The sequence below is a fragment of the Rhinatrema bivittatum genome, chromosome 6, assembly GCF_901001135.1.
Source record: "Rhinatrema bivittatum chromosome 6, aRhiBiv1.1, whole genome shotgun sequence".
Classification (NCBI taxonomy): domain Eukaryota; kingdom Metazoa; phylum Chordata; class Amphibia; order Gymnophiona; family Rhinatrematidae; genus Rhinatrema; species Rhinatrema bivittatum.
Window position 1 is genome coordinate 124,020,274 of NC_042620.1, and position 16,466 is coordinate 124,036,739.

At 42.8% G+C, this 16,466-nt stretch overlaps 1 protein-coding gene across 3 annotated transcripts in view; it reads right to left on the reverse strand.

The window, feature by feature from the left end:
* CCDC141 (coiled-coil domain containing 141) overlaps positions 1–16,466 on the reverse strand; it is a 324,021-nt gene that overhangs the window by 86,105 nt on the left and 221,450 nt on the right. For all 3 annotated transcript variants that reach the window (XM_029605900.1, XM_029605899.1, XM_029605902.1), the window contains exon 9: positions 2,432–2,573. In XM_029605900.1, the coding sequence (XP_029461760.1) occupies positions 2,432–2,573 (142 nt within the window). The remainder of the gene's footprint in view (positions 1–2,431; positions 2,574–16,466) is intronic.

Genomic DNA, 16,466 nt, shown 5'->3' on the forward strand with positions numbered 1-16,466 from the left:
CTCGCGGAGGGCCGAGCGCACTAGCGTGGCCTCTTCTTGCCGCGCAGGCACCCGATACTCTCCACTTCCTCTTCCGGGCCGCGGGGGGGGGGGGGCGGGAAGAAGAGAGCACGCCGGTGCCACTGATTCCAGCTGTCCTGCCGTGTTCTGCCCGGGCTGACAGCATTTTAAGCCCGGGCGGAGGAGGACCGGGGAGCAGCTGGGTCAGCGGGAAAGTGTGGGGACACTTGTCTGCGAGCCAGATGCAGCCCTCAAAAGAGCCATATCTGGCTCGCGAGCCATGGGTTCCTGACCCCTGGGCTAGTGGGTGGGGTTTTAAGGGTCGAGACTAACAGGGGGGAAGGGAGGCTATTAAATTAGGGGGCTTTGGAAGTCCTATCCCTAAACTGTGTAAACTGGGGAAACTAGCTATGGTGTTGGCACATCTCCCTTATAAAATTCACCCACTTATGCAGTAGATGCATCATTTCCATGCAAATGCGCATGGCCATTTAAAATTGCATGCAAATGTACTTGCGTCCAGGCTATTTTATAACATGCAAGCATATATGCGTATATGTTATAAAATGATGTCTCTCTGGATGCAAGCTGACAAACGCACTCACATGTGCGCGCATAACAGTTTAAAAGTTACTGTCTTAATGCATAATTTTTTTATGATTAGAATTTGAGCTGTCCCATTATACCCAAATATAAATAGCAGTGTTGCAATAATAAACTCTTGTTTATAAAGTACTGAATGGGGAGGGCCCACAGTATTTGAAAGAGCTCTTGGAGCCACTATCAGCCACCCCATGCCTTCCGTTCAGGGCATAGGAAATTGTTACCTGTGCCATCTTTTAAGGAAGTACGTTTGGAATCCAGTCAACAACGGGCATTTTCAGTGGTTGGGCCAAGCTCATGGAATGCAGTGCCATCAAAAATTTGGGAGAGTCCAGATTATAGGGCATTTAGGTAGAAGTTTAATGCTTTTTATTTTACGCCCTGGCATTTGGAGGATAATGATTGGTGCTGTTGGGAGCTTGGAGAATTTTCAGGATTTTATGTTATGTTTGTGAAGTGTGTTAGAAAATTATTGTTTTATGTTTTTAGTGTAATCTGCTTTGAACTATTGATCCTAGGAGAGCAGAATATAAATAATTTGAAATAAATAAATAGTATTTGATGCTGATATTCAATCCGCAGTGAATATTTTAGAATTGTGGAATAGAAGTGCACTAAATAAAAAAATATTGTCTTCTTCTAAAAATATTGATCAGTTACAATGCTTAAAGTTCTTTTCCAAGGTTAGAAAAACAGAGGTTGGAAAGATAGCTGAGAATGCATAATCCAAACCTCGTTACAAGGATCAAGATAGCAGTATGAAAATGTACTAAAGCTACAGCTGGCTGTCATTGTCAATGCCATATCTTTATGTATTTATTTTATTATTCTTTTTATCAAATGACTCATTTCTATTTTTTTTACCCTGACCATTTTCTGCCTTCCATTTCTTCTATAACCCGGTCACTGCAGCTTCAGCCCTTTGCTCAGGGCTCCCCCCATTTGGAACCCTGCATGTGTACAACCTGAGCATGGCCTATAGCGGTCACTGTTGTACAATAGCTTGAGCTCCCTCCTAGAAGCTGAGATTGCTGCCTTTGCAGAATCCTCAGCACCTGGAAACCAGGAGCAGGAATCAAATCTAGGCCTCTCCCGCAGAGAAAGCTGCCACTGGGACATCAGACCAGCACAGGTAGCCAGAATTTAAGCAAGGGCCTGATTTTCAAAAGCATTTACATGCTTAAAAGTAGTTTTTACATGTGTAAATGTACTTTATCTATGTAAGTATGCTTTTGAAAATTGCTACAGTGTATGCCGTTGAATTGTCCATAGGTTTTATCTGTGTAAGTGCATTTAATGTGGGTAAATGGATTTTGAAAATTGCTATGATGGTATGTTACATTTATATGTTTAATTCCTTTGAAAATTCACCTGCAAGGACGTAATTTTCTAACACTGCACATATAAAAGATGGCAAATAGGCACATATGTTACACCGATTTTCAAAACGGACTTATAACGCACATAATTCTGCTTTGAAAATTATGCCAGCAAGTCATCATATTACATCTGCTACATAGTCTACATAAATTTTTCAAGGGAAATTTATGCACTTGCTTTTTTAAAATCCAAAATTATGTGCATAGGTCCAAATCTCTCCATAGCTTCATCCCCAGGGACTCCTCTACTCAGTTTGGATTAACTTGCATGCAAACATGACAACTGCAAGTAAGTCTACCCGCATATTGGGCGGCCATGTTTGTAAAAGGCCATTTCTGAGTACAAAACATTGCTTTACCTACGTAAGTCCTTTTGAAAATGATCCTTTATATACCATAGTGCATGTGCCTATGTGAAGTAATAAAGGGCAGATGTGCTGTGCATGTACCTTTTTAAGATGGTTTTCCAGGGAAATAATTTGTTCCTGTTTCATTGCGTCGTATTCTTTGGCAGGAAGGCATATACGGGTTAGTTGATCCGCTCTTTTCTCAATGCATTGTACCGTTTCCTGAATTCCAGTCACTTGAGAGCTAAATAAGAATGAGTCAGCTGTTAATACTCCTCTGTTTGTGGGCAAATGCCAAGCTGAACAAGTGTGGATGAAAACAGTGTTGCCGGGACCGTTTCTTAGGAATGTGCCATCATTTGAAAATGACATGGAAATAACAGTATACTGTGAAGACTCATTTTTCAAAGTTGATGATAAAATTACTAAGAATAGTAGAGCACCACATCAACAATTAAATTATTGAGTTTTTCAAAATTACTATTATTTAACGCAAAGCAAATGTTGCTTACCTGTAACAGGATGTTAGTCCTCACATATGGGCGACATCACAGGATGGAGCCCAATCACGGAAAACGTCTGTCAAAGTTTCCAGAACTTTGACTGGCCACTACTGGGCAGCCAAATTCAAAAGAATATATCTAGTGAAATAGCAATGATCTGTACAAAAAAAATAATGGTCTTTGGGCCTAGCTACCCGAATATTTGTCCCCTCCACTGAAGTTGGAGAAAAATTGATCTGCCAAACCATGCCCCCATCAAACTCCTCCAAGTATGAATTAAAAGTAAGTTGAGGGATTTAGTGCCATCCTCCCACCTCTCCACCTCCCCCCAGTTAAGAATCCTTTCCAAGGAAGACCACCCCCATCCTCTCCCTCTCCCACCACCCTAACTCTCCCATCCTCTCAGTACCTTTAAAATGTAATTCTTCAGCCTGGATCGCAGTATACTGTTACCACAACCTATGCCAAGTGCTTCTAGTATTGCTATTTGAGCAATGCTAGAAATGCAAGCTATCAGATAGGTGCCACCTCAACCTCCACTCCCTTCCTTATCCTTCCAATAAAATATGTTATTTTCCTAGTGTCTGCAGAGCTGGAAGAAATGGGCAGATACAGTCTGTCCCCCATGCTGGATCCATCCCACCAAACGTAAAATAATTTTCCTTTGAGTTTGTAGCTTGAATCAATCCTCTGTCACTGCTTACTCTTGACTTAATCTTAGTTTCCTCTCTGTCTCCTCATTTTTTTTTGTTCTTCCTCTCATTTCTTTATCATTTCTGTTATGTGTTCATGTGTAAACCTCTTTCTATCTGCTAGTTGTCTTTCCATAACTCATTATCTTCTCTCAACTCTTCCTATTCTCACCCCCTCTTGTCATTTCCGTCCCTCTCCTTGCCTTTTCATACCTTCCCATCAGCTCTCCCCCTCTGTCCCACACAGCTCCTTTCCCAGTCCTTTTCATCCTCTCATCTTCTTAATTTTCCTTCCTCTAACCTCTTATCACAACCATGTCTTCTCTCCCAACTTGCATCCCTCTCCCTTCTCTCAGTAACTTAAAAATTGCCATACTGGTTCAGATCAAAGGTCCATCAAGCCCAGTATCCTGTTTCCAACAGTGGCCAATTCAAGTCACAAGTACCTTCCAGGATCCCAAAAAGGTTGATAGATTCCATGCTGCTTATCCCAGAGGTAAGCAGTGGATTTCCCCAAGCCTACCTTAATAATGGACTTTTCTTCAAAGAATTTGTCTAAACCATTTTTAAACCCAGCTACACTAACAGCTTTCTCCACATCCTCTGATAATAAATTTCAGAGTTTAATTATGTATTCGGTAAAAAAAACATTTATCTTATTTGTCTTAAATGTATCACCTAATAACTTCATTGAATGTCTCCTAGTCTTTCAACTTTTTGAAAGAGTAAACACCAATTCGCGTTTACCCATTCCACATCACTCATTATATAGACCTCTATCATATCTCCCCTCAGCCATCTTTGGAGAAGACCTTAGGGGTAGATTTTAAAAAAGAACGCACGGCATGCGCATGTTATAAAATTCCTGTCGGTGTGTGCAAAGGGAGGCAGAATTTTACAAATTCGCATGGCGACGTATCATCAGGCTTCCCCAGTCCCCTACCCCCTACCCTAACCTCCCTTCCTCTTCCCCTATCCTACACACCCCCTTATCCCTATCCTAGGACCCAGGGGTGGATTGGCCTATTGGGGGATCGGGCATCCCCCGGTGGGCCAGTCCCTCTGGTCACGTGGTCTGCCAAGCACGGCCGTGACAGAGCCGTGCTTGGCAGACCACGGGGTATCTCCTGGGCTAGCCTGGGCGGAAAATCCCTGGGCTGATCTTTACCTGGAATCCGCCCCTACTAACCCCCCCCCCCCCCCCCCCCCCCCATTATTGTAACTTACTTTTTGCTCCTCAAAGGAGCTGGAGCAAGTTGCATGCGCCGGCACCATGCCTGTGCGCGATCCCCTGGCACAGTGGCAAATGGCCGCTGTACTGGGTGTCTCTAGCCCCGCCCCACCCCCCAGACCGCCCCCCAGACCACCCCTCTACCGAGGCTTGGCTCTTGTGCGCGTAACAGCGGTTACGCACGCAGCCAAGACCCTTTTAAAATGTGAGCAGCGCACACAAGGCCCAGCCGCACGCCTAACCCCTTTGTTTTACACGCATGGGTCATTAAAAATCCAGCCGATAACCTCTTTAGCCTTTCCCCATAGTCGGAAATCTTTAATACCCTTTATCATTTTGGTCACCTTTCTCTGTACCTTTCTAATCTACTATATCTTTATTGAGATGCAGTGACCAGAACTGCATACAATACTGAAGGTGCAATCTCACCATGGAGCGATGCAGAGGCATTATGATATTCTCACAGCCCAAGTGCCCTCTTCCAGCCTCTCATCTTCACAGCCTGTCTACTCTTTTTTTCTCTCTCACAGCCAATTATCTCCGCTTCCCCTCACAATTCCTCTTCTACCCAGCATTTTCCTCTCCTCTCTCCCCATCTCCTGACAGTTTGTCAGCCCGTCTCTCACCTCCATCAAATCTCCTGTGACCTACTTTACCTTTCCTAAGTCCTCTATCAGCAGTCTTCCCCATTGCCACTGGACCTCAGCCAGTCTGCCCTACATTGTTGCTGTTGACTGGGCCGCCTGCAGCCCATTGGTCAGACATTCCACAGCCTGAGAATAGACTACAGGGGCAGGTAGGAGTAGTTGCAGAAGAGACATAAGCACTTCCTGCCTGCCCCCCACCCCCTGCAGCTGATTAGTCAGACATTCCAAAGCCAGCCAATAGGCTGCAGGGGAGGTGGGAGCAGTAGCAGGGAGACAGAATCAATCCTTTCCTGCCCTCTCCTGTGGCCCTGCTGCATAGAGATCTCAGCTCTCAATTCATAGGAGTACAGGAGGCAATATTGGGAATGCTCAAGCATCCTCAAAGCTGGTGCTTATGCCTGGTGCTACACCTGTCATCTCACAGTTTGAACTGTATGTGGCCCTGTAGTTTCACGTGATCTGCCAGCCCTGTGTGATTCAAACCATGGGACAGCTGGAGCAGTACCAGACTGAGGTTAGAGGCCCCGCACACAGGTTAGTGTGAACACTGCCCACCAATTGTACCCACTTGTATTTTGGGCATGATTTTCAAAGTTCTTTATGCACATAAAACCATGTTATATGCACTTAAATTGCCCTTTGAAATTTAATTTGCCATTTCTGCAGATAAAAGTATGCTTGAAACCTGCTTTCACACATACTTTTATCTACAGTAGGAAGGGGCATTCCAGGGGATGGAGTTGGGGCAGAAAAAGAATTTGCATACATACATTTGATTTTCAAATGTATTTATATAAATCTCTATGCACAAATTTACACCTACTCAGGAGCGGGGTAATTTCATGTTGTATATCAGCTCTTGTACAAGGTTCACAAATTTTCAAAGTGAACTTAGGTTAGGATAAATCCCTAATACAGGACAGCTTATGATGTTCAGTTAAGCAAGTTTTATTTGATATAATGGTTTGGCTATATCATTTTATTTTTTGGACTAGTAGATATTACTTGTTTGTCATGCTTTATGTATGAATGTATTTTATGATTGTTTTTATGAATGCTCATTTGTTATCTGCCTAGAACTGTGGATTGAGTAGGATATAAATATCTAGAAAAATAAAATCATCTTTGGTTTGATTTAAGAAACATCTGAGAATCAAACATTCTGACTGCTTTCTCTGTCCAATCCAACTTCACCCCTCCCTGCCTGTTTCCTGCAGGGGAGGGGAGGGGCTGAAGCAGGAGCACAGAGATAGCTGAGACTGAGCCAGGCATCCTGCAGCTTTCTTCAAATGATTGAATTAAGGAGTGGACAAGTTTCAGAATGTTGTGTGGCAGATTGTAAATTATATGCCAACATGCTAATTATGCAGTTTCACAGTCACAGAACTGCAGGAGCCCGAGAGCACTGGGTAAAAATAATGCATTTGTAAATGTAGGAAGTATGTTGAGCAACAGAAGGTACAAAATTATATTAAGAACCAATTGGGTAGAAACAGCCCGACCTTTGGGAGCTCATGGTCACAAGAAGTTTGGATAGGCAGGTGGTAGAGGATAGAGTCTCAGCTGTGAAACCTAGGGGAAGGTCTGGCTAAATAGGCAAGTTTAGATTTTTTTTTGGATAATGTAAGTAACATGATTTCCAGGTATAGTATTAGAGGTGGTTTGTTCCATATTTTGTGGGGGAAAAGCAGCTGAATAGGCAGAGCTTTGTGCATGTTGGTCAAGCTGAAGCTAGTGGAGGGGAAGAACAGAAGAGGATTGAAGCTCCCCCATCAGAATTTAGATGAACAGCAGTTTGGATATACATTCAGGGGCCATTGATGTAAGCATTTGAAGACCAAGCAGAGGTTTCAATTTAACCCTGCTCTCAACCAAGAGCCAGAGTTACTCCTGCAAAACTGGCATCAGATGGGCAGTGGATTTGGCTCCTACCAAGAGTCTAGCTACCATGCTCTGCAAAAATTTAGACTATGCTTTGAGATGCTGTGGAATAAGGAGTTACAGTGGTTGGTGATCAATTATCTAAACTGTACCAGTTTCATGCCTGATTTTATATAGTTGGTCCCTCCTTTCCCCTGCTGTTAGCTGATTAATCCAAATTAATCCTAAAAAGAACAAGAAAAACCAACATAATGAAAATTTGGGCCATTATGTATAACCCATGGAGGTGGAGGAGTAGCCTAGTGATTAGAACTATGGTCTGCAAACCAGGGTTCAAATCCTGCTGCTGCTCTTTGGTAAGGATGTGCATTTGTTTATCACGAATTAGGCAATTTCAATGAAAATGACTAATTCGAACCTTGTTCGGAGGGCCCAAATCCCAAAACGGATTTTCCCCGAAGATCAGGGAAAATTCATTTTTCGGGTTAGCGTGGGGGTGGGGGGAGGGGCACATTTATTTTAAAAAAAATCCAAACCCAACCCAACCCTTCAAATTTACTTAATTACAACCCCCTACCCTCCAGACCCCCCCAAACTTGCCTAAAGTCCCTGGTGGTCCAGCGGGGGTCCTGGGAGTGATCTCCCACTCTCGGGCCATCAGCTGCCAGTAAACAAAATGGCACCAGTGGCCCTTTGCCCTTACTTTGTGACAGGGGCTAACGGTGCCATTGGTTGGCCTCTGTCACATGGTAGGAGCAATGGATGGCCAGCGCCATCTTAGAAAATGGCGCAGGCCATCCATTGCTCCTTCCATGTGACAGGGGCTGACCAATGGCACTGGTAGCCCCTGTCACATAGTAAGGGCAAAGGGCCACCGGTGCCATTTTGTTTACTGGCAGCCGATGGTCCAAGAGGGAGAGATCATTCCCGGGACCCCACTGGACCACCAGGGCTTTTAGTAAGTCTTGGGGGGGATCGGGATGGTGGGGGGGGGGGGGGTGTATTTAAGTAAATTTGAAGGGTTGGGGTGGGGAGGTTTTGACAAAAATTGCCAAAAAAAACCAAACCCCAACCCGTTGGAAAACATAATTTTCCATAGGTCACCCGATCGGAAGCCTGACCCGGCAGATAAAAACAAAGCACATCTCTATTCTTTGTGACCATGGGCAAGTCAATTCACCCTCCATTGCCTTAGGTACAAACATAGGGCTTCATTTACTAAGCATTTTTCCCATAGACAGAGAATGGGAGAAAAGTCCTAATAAATACAACCCTTAGATTGTAAGTCCTCTGGGGATAGGGAAATACTTACAGTACCTGAAGGTAATCCGCTTTGAAGTGGCTGAAAAAGCGGAATATAAATCAAATAAATAAATACTTAATGCAATGGTAATTCCAGCACTCCCATACTGAGATTAATAATGGTTCAGTTTATATGGAACGAAGCATGTTCCAGTAGAAGAACTCTCTCTCTAAATAATTCTCCAGTTGGAGTGAAAGGAGGGGATATACTGCCTCAAGTCTGCTAAGACCATGAAGTCCTAGTGGATCCAGGTCTCTGTAGTGCATGTATATAAATAACATCTTTCCCCTTACTGGCAAAGTAGTATGATATCGTGTTTGTGCTCTGGAAAATAAATAAGATAGCTGGACTCAACTGAAATGTCCCAAGGGTTTACTGAAATACACATGCATGAAAAATGCATCACTGAAAACAGGGAGGAGAACACCTGCAGTCCATCCTCAGACTGCAAACTCTGTGGAGATAGATGGAGTGCAAATTACATAAACATTGTAGCACCCTGTTTGTATTTCTTAATGTGCACTTAGTTTTGATATTTCTGTTCTGGTTTGTTTATTTTTTTATTTTTTTGACGAATCACTTGGATAAAAAAGAGAGGTGCATTCAACGAACCACTAGACATAAAAAAGCAGCAATTCCCATGACAGGCCAGGAGCCCCTCTAAACTGTAGTAGTGAATGAAAGACTTCTGACAAAAATGCACAGCAAAGGAAGCTAAAAGCTAGGGATGTTCATATATTTGAAATGAAAGAGAAAATGAAACTTTTCTTATTTTGTTTTATAAACCTTTAGAAAATGAAACATTAGAAAAACCAACAAGATCTTGGGGTTTTTTTTTGTTTCATTTTGGGAAAAAAAGGGAAAAATCCCTCAGGCCACCCACCAAAAATTGCTAGAGCCAGGAATCCTTCTCTGAGTGAAGGAGTTCTGATGACAAGACCGGCCCAAGGACTGATCCCATTGTCTAGACCTAGGATCAGTGCAAGGGCCCAGCCTGAGGCCTAGGCCTAGGCCCAACACCAGGCCCAGCCTAGAGGTTGAGTCCCATCACCGAGGCCTCAACCCAGGCCAGTTGTGATGCTGATGCCTTGGCCTTGACCCAGGTTCGGGCATGACACTAATGTCCAGCCTAGAAGGTGGTTATGATGCCAAGGCCTTGGCATCGGGATCCTGCCTCCAGACTCAGTGTTCAGCCTAGGCCTCGAACTGGCCTACCTTGACATGACGCCCTTTGGATAGGGTATGTAGGTGCTGGGGAGACTCTTGGCCCCAACAATTTATGGGAGGTTGGAGAGATGGGGCACAGGGGGGCCTGTGGAGGCCCCATTTAATGTTTTTTTTGGTATTGTTTATGGGGTGGGGTGGGGTGTTAAGCTAATTTCATTTCTATAAACTACAGAAATGAAAAAAAATTTCATGAAAAGATATCTGATAGGGAAAAAAAGAAATAACAAAAAATGGAATCCCCACCCTGAAAGAACATGTTTTTCCCTGCACATCCCTAATAAAAGCATAGAAGGTAAAGGTTCCACCACTAACAACCTGCTGCAACTGTAGAGTAAATACAGTTTACTTTTCTTAGCTGGCTGAAACAGTTTCCAACATGCAGTCAAGGAAGACAGCTGCTGAGGAAATATAAAACCCAGCTAGGATTCACTGCAAGGACAAACAAGCTGCCATCATACCTCACTGGCATCTAAAGAGGAACACTAGAGCCACCCAGAGTTCACATTCAAAAGAGAGGCATTCAGTGCCTAAACAGTGGTATTGAAAGGGTTAACCTGATTCAAAATATTCATAGAGAAAAGCCTGGCAAAACGGAAAGCAAGCAGTTGCTTAAAAATATTTTAAAATGAGTTATAACTATGGAAATATATAAACCATTCTCTAGTGCAGGGCTTCTCAAACCTGTCCTAGGGACTCCACAGCCAGTTGGGTTTTCAGGATATCCATGAGATACATGTGATATGCATGAGATACATGTGCATGCTGTGGAGACACCAATATGCAAATTTATCTCATGCATATTCATGGTGGATATCCTGAAAACTCGACCGGCTGTGGGGTCCCCAGCACAGGTTTGGGAAGCCCTGCTCTAGTGCATTTTGCGCCCCTGTGCCTCATCTTGGTAATAATGAGCACCAGTCGTAAATACCCTTCCTTGAGAAAATAATGAATTTCTTAGTACAATCTTTAGCATAACCAGGAGGAGCAAATCACTTATGTAACCCTTTGTCAGGATTTTGCTGTTTCCCCTAGAGCCACAAAAGTATTTGTTACTCGGGGCTGCTCTTGCCATCCTTCCCCTTCTTTCTGCACCTCCCAGGGAGTGAACTCTTTCTGTAGGGGGAAAGGAAATCCTTTGTGACCCAGGTGATGGAGCATTTTTCCTGCTGTGTGTGTATTTCTCTGGTGATGTATTCAGATCAGGGACAGACAGGCTGAAATCAAACTGGGTGTTCAAATAAAGTTTACTGATTATTTCCAAAATGTCAATCACTGTCCCAAAAACATTCTACAAATGAAACGGTACATATGAACTATTTACGGTACATTGTCTCTCTGATGGGGTATTTGTGTCCTTCTCTCTAGCTCCTGGAAGGAAGTTTGCCACTGTCTCCTCATCAGAGCAAGCAGCCCAGTAAATTGGAGAATCCTAGAGGGGAGCTCCTTGCCACAAAATGATCCTGAGTCCAAAGTTCAGTGTGATGACCACAGCCTGTGTCCTGATCCCTTTGTGGTGGAGATCCGGTTGTGAATCTCCAGGTTTTGATGTTACAATCCTATTCTCTCCTTCCTCTCTGTGTGACTTCTCTGGAAGAGAAGCCTGATGTTCCAGTCTTGACAAAAGCTCTCTATTTCCTTCAATTTGTGAAGAGGGGTGGGAAAAACTTCCATACTAATAAAAAGAGGAAAACCCCAAATGTCTCTAAGTCCAAAATATCTTACACTGGGTAGTGCTTTCACTGTTCTTGTTTTCTCCTGGGAGTAGAGGGGTCGCTCACAGGTCTCCAGCCTCTGCTCTCCAGACTGGGGGGAATTTCCCCTTTAAAAAGGGTACAGGGTGTTTCCCAGAACAAGAAAAAACATCCATAAGCTGGCCAAAATCTAGAAAAGCCTCTCTCTGTCCAACAATGAGACAGACCCTATCAGACAGGGTGTGTACCGATAAGAAATCTCCTCTGAATGCAAGAAAAATACCAAGTTGGGTTAGTGGGTCCAACTCAGCAGGGAGAAACAAAAATCAGCTCCTTACTCTTCAAGAACCAACTCAAAATGACCACACTTTCTCTAACTTTAGCACCACTTTATGCCCCTGGGATAGCCAATCACAGTCAGCTCAGTGGAGAGACTGAAAGTGAATGGAAAATCCCTCTGCTTTTAATAGTCCTGATGGGAAGGGACCTAGAACCGTCTAGTGGCTAACCAAAGAGTCTGCCACACTTAAATGAAAGAATATAAATTTCTCAAAATTAGATCAATAAATCAATTATTAATATTTTTAAAAGTAAATAAAAAAGCATATAATTATTGCTTAAATATTATTTCACATCTAACACACATACAATTATTCAGATATAAAACAAATTAATAAATTATGGAATAAAGACTGAAATCTTCCTCCTCATTTAAGTTTCTAAAGAAAAAACTGATTAAGGTTCAGAATACAGTGCCTTGTTTTTCAATAAAAGGCTGAATTTTCAAATCCATTTACACATAAAATCTGGTATTATGCACTCAAATCTCTGCACTAAAATAGCGTGGGACTCAGTATACATAAAAGCATGTGTGTACCTAGTTTTGCATGTACTTAACACGAACTGTCAAGAGGTGCTCCTGAGATAGTTGGAGGGGTGTTCAGATTTATGCACAAACTTCTTGATTTTAAAAAGAATGCACTTATGTGTGTACATTTGCTTTGAAAATTTGGGGTAAAGTTTGCACATAAATGGTGCACACAGACTTTAATCCACCATGCAGAGCTATAAAATTATCTTCCCTATGGTTTACTATGGGATATTTGAAATCTCTACTACTAAGCTATTCCTTAATAAATTTAGAGGTTTTATTTTATTAATTGAACTAATGTATTTAAACCCACAATCACAGCTAAGCATATAAATCATAAATTAATTATTGGAATTAAAAAATATATTTATTTAGGGGTATATTTTAAGAGGTATGTGCGGGCGTACATGTGTGCGCGCTACCCGGAGCGTACACATGTACGCCCAAGTTATAAAATCGGGGTCGGCGCGCGCAAGGGGGTGCACAATTGTGTACCTTGTGCTCGCCGAGCCGCGCTGCCTTACCCCATTCCCTACCCCCCCACTCCACCTTCCCTTCCCCTACCTCCCCCGCCCTTCCCCTCCTACCTTTTTCTTGTTTTTGCTTCTATTTCAAAACTTACTCCAGCTCTGGGGCTGAAGTAAGTTGCATGCGCTGGCCGACTGCCAGCACGCGATCCCCGGCACCCGCGTCCCGGGGCTTTATGCGTGTCGCCGGGCCGTTTGAAAATAGAAGTGACATTATCTGGAAAAGCTAACAGAAACTGGGAAAATAATCTGGAGAGAAAAGTTGCAAATGGAAGAAAAATATCAAATACGGTAGGGGGAACAAGACTTTTTTTTTTAAGATACGTTGGTGATAGAAGAAGTGCAAAAGTGACATTGTGAGACTCATAGGACAAGGGGAAAGAATATGTAGAGGCTTATGAGGAAAAAGTGGAATTGCTTAACACATTTTCCTATTTGGTGTTTACTGAGGAAGCACCAGTATTAGGACCACAAAAAATGGACACAAATAAGATTGTAAGTAACAAGTGAGTTAAGCAATCTTCAGAAAAGTGTGTTCAGAGGAGCTAGCTAAACCTTAGAGAAATTCTGGCAGCAAAACAGGCTGATATTTTCAATGCTTCTTTAGTGTTAGGAGTAGTTCCACAAGACTGGAGACAGGCAGATGTGGTTCCTCTTCACAAAAGTGGAGGTAAGGAGAAGGCATGGAACTGCAGACCAGTTACTCCAGTGTTTCCCAACCAGTGTGCCTTCAGACTTGATCAGATGTGCCATGGAAAACTTACCACTGCCTGATGCTCAGATTCAAACCAGCACTTGGGTGCTGCTCTTAGCATCTCACAGCAAAAAGAGCAGCAGTGGCTCTTAAACACACAGGCACTCCCCTTTTTGAGAATATGTGTGATCCTCCTCTTCCTGCGCCTTCTCATTTGAGTCATTCCAGCCTCTGTCGTAATCCCAGGCTGAGCAAACAGTGAAAGTGCATGCGCCGAGCAGTGGATGTGGCTCACTGAGTGTTACTGGTGCCAACATAAGAACTCAAAGAGCTCTGTCAGCACATGCAGCAACAAAGGTCATGAACTGAACTGGCTACCTACTTCACACCAACTTCTCTTTTGCTGCACTGGTGATGAGTTCATGTATATTTCTGCCCTCTCTCCCTTTGTTTTAAAATTTGGACTTTTAATGCTTCCATAGCTCTTCTTTTTGTCCATGTGAGTCTTTTCCATGTCAGCAATGCCTGCACCATGGAGGCTGGTGTGCCACACAACATTTTTCTTAATGTAGGTGTGCCTTGGCCTTTAAAAGCTTGGGAAACAGCAAGTTATTCTGATCTCTGTGTTGAGCAAATTAATGGAATCACTGCTAAAACAGAAGCTAGTGCAGTTACTGGAATTCAATGGATTCAAGGCAGAATGTTTTTTTTTTTAACCAGAGGTAGGTCTTGTCAGATAAATCTGATCAATTTTATTGACTGAGTGACCAGAGAGTTGGATCAAGGGAGAGAGAGCATTAGATGCAGTGAACTTGGATTTCCGTTAGCTCTTCTTTGACATGGTTCTATAAATACGACTTATGAATAAAATGAGTACCCTTGGTATGGGCCCTAAACTGACTGACTGGGTTAAAAACTGGTTGAGTTGCAGATGTCAAAGTTTAATAGTATATGGAGTTCTTTCTGAGGAAGGGGGTGTTATTAGTGGTGTGCTGCAGGGATCAGTCCTTTGACCAGTCCTTTTCAAAATGTTCATTTTACAAGCAATCATTTTTTCAAAATTAGACTATTGTAACACCATCCTACTTGGCCTTCCCGCTTCATACACCAAACCGCTTCAAATGGTGCAAAATGCAGCTGCACAAATTCTGACAAATACCAGGAGAAGGGACCACATAACCCCCATTCTAAAGAGCCTCCATTGGCTACCTATACACTTTAGAATAATATACAAGGCCATTCTTACCACATACAAAAACATCCACCAACTGGCTCCCATTGACCTACAGATCCCTCTCCGACTACACAATTCGTCAAGACCGACAAGAGATGCATACAAGGGATCGCTACAGGTACCACCGTCCAAATCTACCAGACACTGCACACTAAGAGACCGGGCTTTCTCTACAGCCATTCCACCGTTATGGAACTCCATCCCCTCAAATCTCAGAACAGAACCATGCATCTCAACCTTCAAAAAAAGACTAAAGACCTGGATATTCATACAAGCTTTCCCGGACGCCAATTGATCTAACACCTCCAAGCCACCCCTAATCTCCAACTACACCATGGTTAACTAATCTCCAACATGGTTAACTAATCTCCAACTACACCATGGTTAACCATATCTTCTATCGTTTACTTGTGTGAATTAATAACCTGTCCTTTCTCTTCCTTCTCAGCCAAGTTCTTATCACCCTGTTATATGTAACTGCCTTTTCAGCACCATTGTTATAGTTATGTTTACTATGCACCCCTGTTTTATGTGAACCAGCATGATGTGACTGCTGTCTCGAATGCCGGTATATAAAAATCTGAAATAAATAAATAAATAAATAAATAAATAAATAAATAAATAAGTGATATTGTGGAAAAACTATCAGGAAAGTTGTATTTATTTATTTATTTGTTTGTTTATTTATGTATTTATTTAATGTTTCTTATATGTCATGCCCTCCAAAGTTTGAGGTGGTTCACAATGCACATTCATAAATAATCAAACATAAAACAGACAAGTAAAAAACTATAATATAAACATACAAAGACAGAAAATAAAAATAAGTGATATAAATTAAGTTTCACTAATGTCTTTAAAAGATAGCTTAAAAAGATGACATTTTAATGCTTTTTTTTAAATCTTTGGGTTCTGAAATGAGTCTGCTATGAAATGGAAGGTAATTCCAAGTAATGGGGTCTGTAATGGAAAAAGTGCGTTCACGAGTAATAGACAGTCTGGTTGTTCTAGGAGATGGTATCTGAAAGCAAGAGTTGATTCTGTGTTTAAAGATTGCAGGATGGTGTATAGAGATGTAATGTAGAAGAGAGCCAACAATTTTTATTATGAATGAGGTTGTGCACAATGACAATTTATATTGAATGCACCATTTAATGGGTAGCCAGTAGGGATGTGCAGAGCAAAATTTTATGTTCATATTTTTTATGTCCGAAAGGGGGTCCCACTTGCGGCCAATATGGACATAAAAAAAATCCAATGAGTTGGGTATATGTACATATGTGCAAAAAAAAAATTTAAACCCCCTCACCCTCCTTAATCCCCCCCCCAGACTTACCACAACTCCCTGGTGATCGAGCGAGGAGTGAGGACGTCATTTCTGCAATCCTTGGCGAGAAGCATGTGACGTCGGTGGCACGTCGAGTGGCGCGGCGTCACGTGATTCCCGGCTCGTTCACGCCGGACGGCTCGTTCGGCCCAAAAAGAACTTTTGGCCAGCTTGGGGGGGTCAGGAGGCCCCCCCAAGCTGGCCAAAAGTTCTTTTTGGGCCGAACGAGCCGTCCGGCGCGAACGAGCCGGGAATCACGTGACGCCGGCGTCACTCGACGTGCCGCCGACGTCACATGCTTCTCGCCAA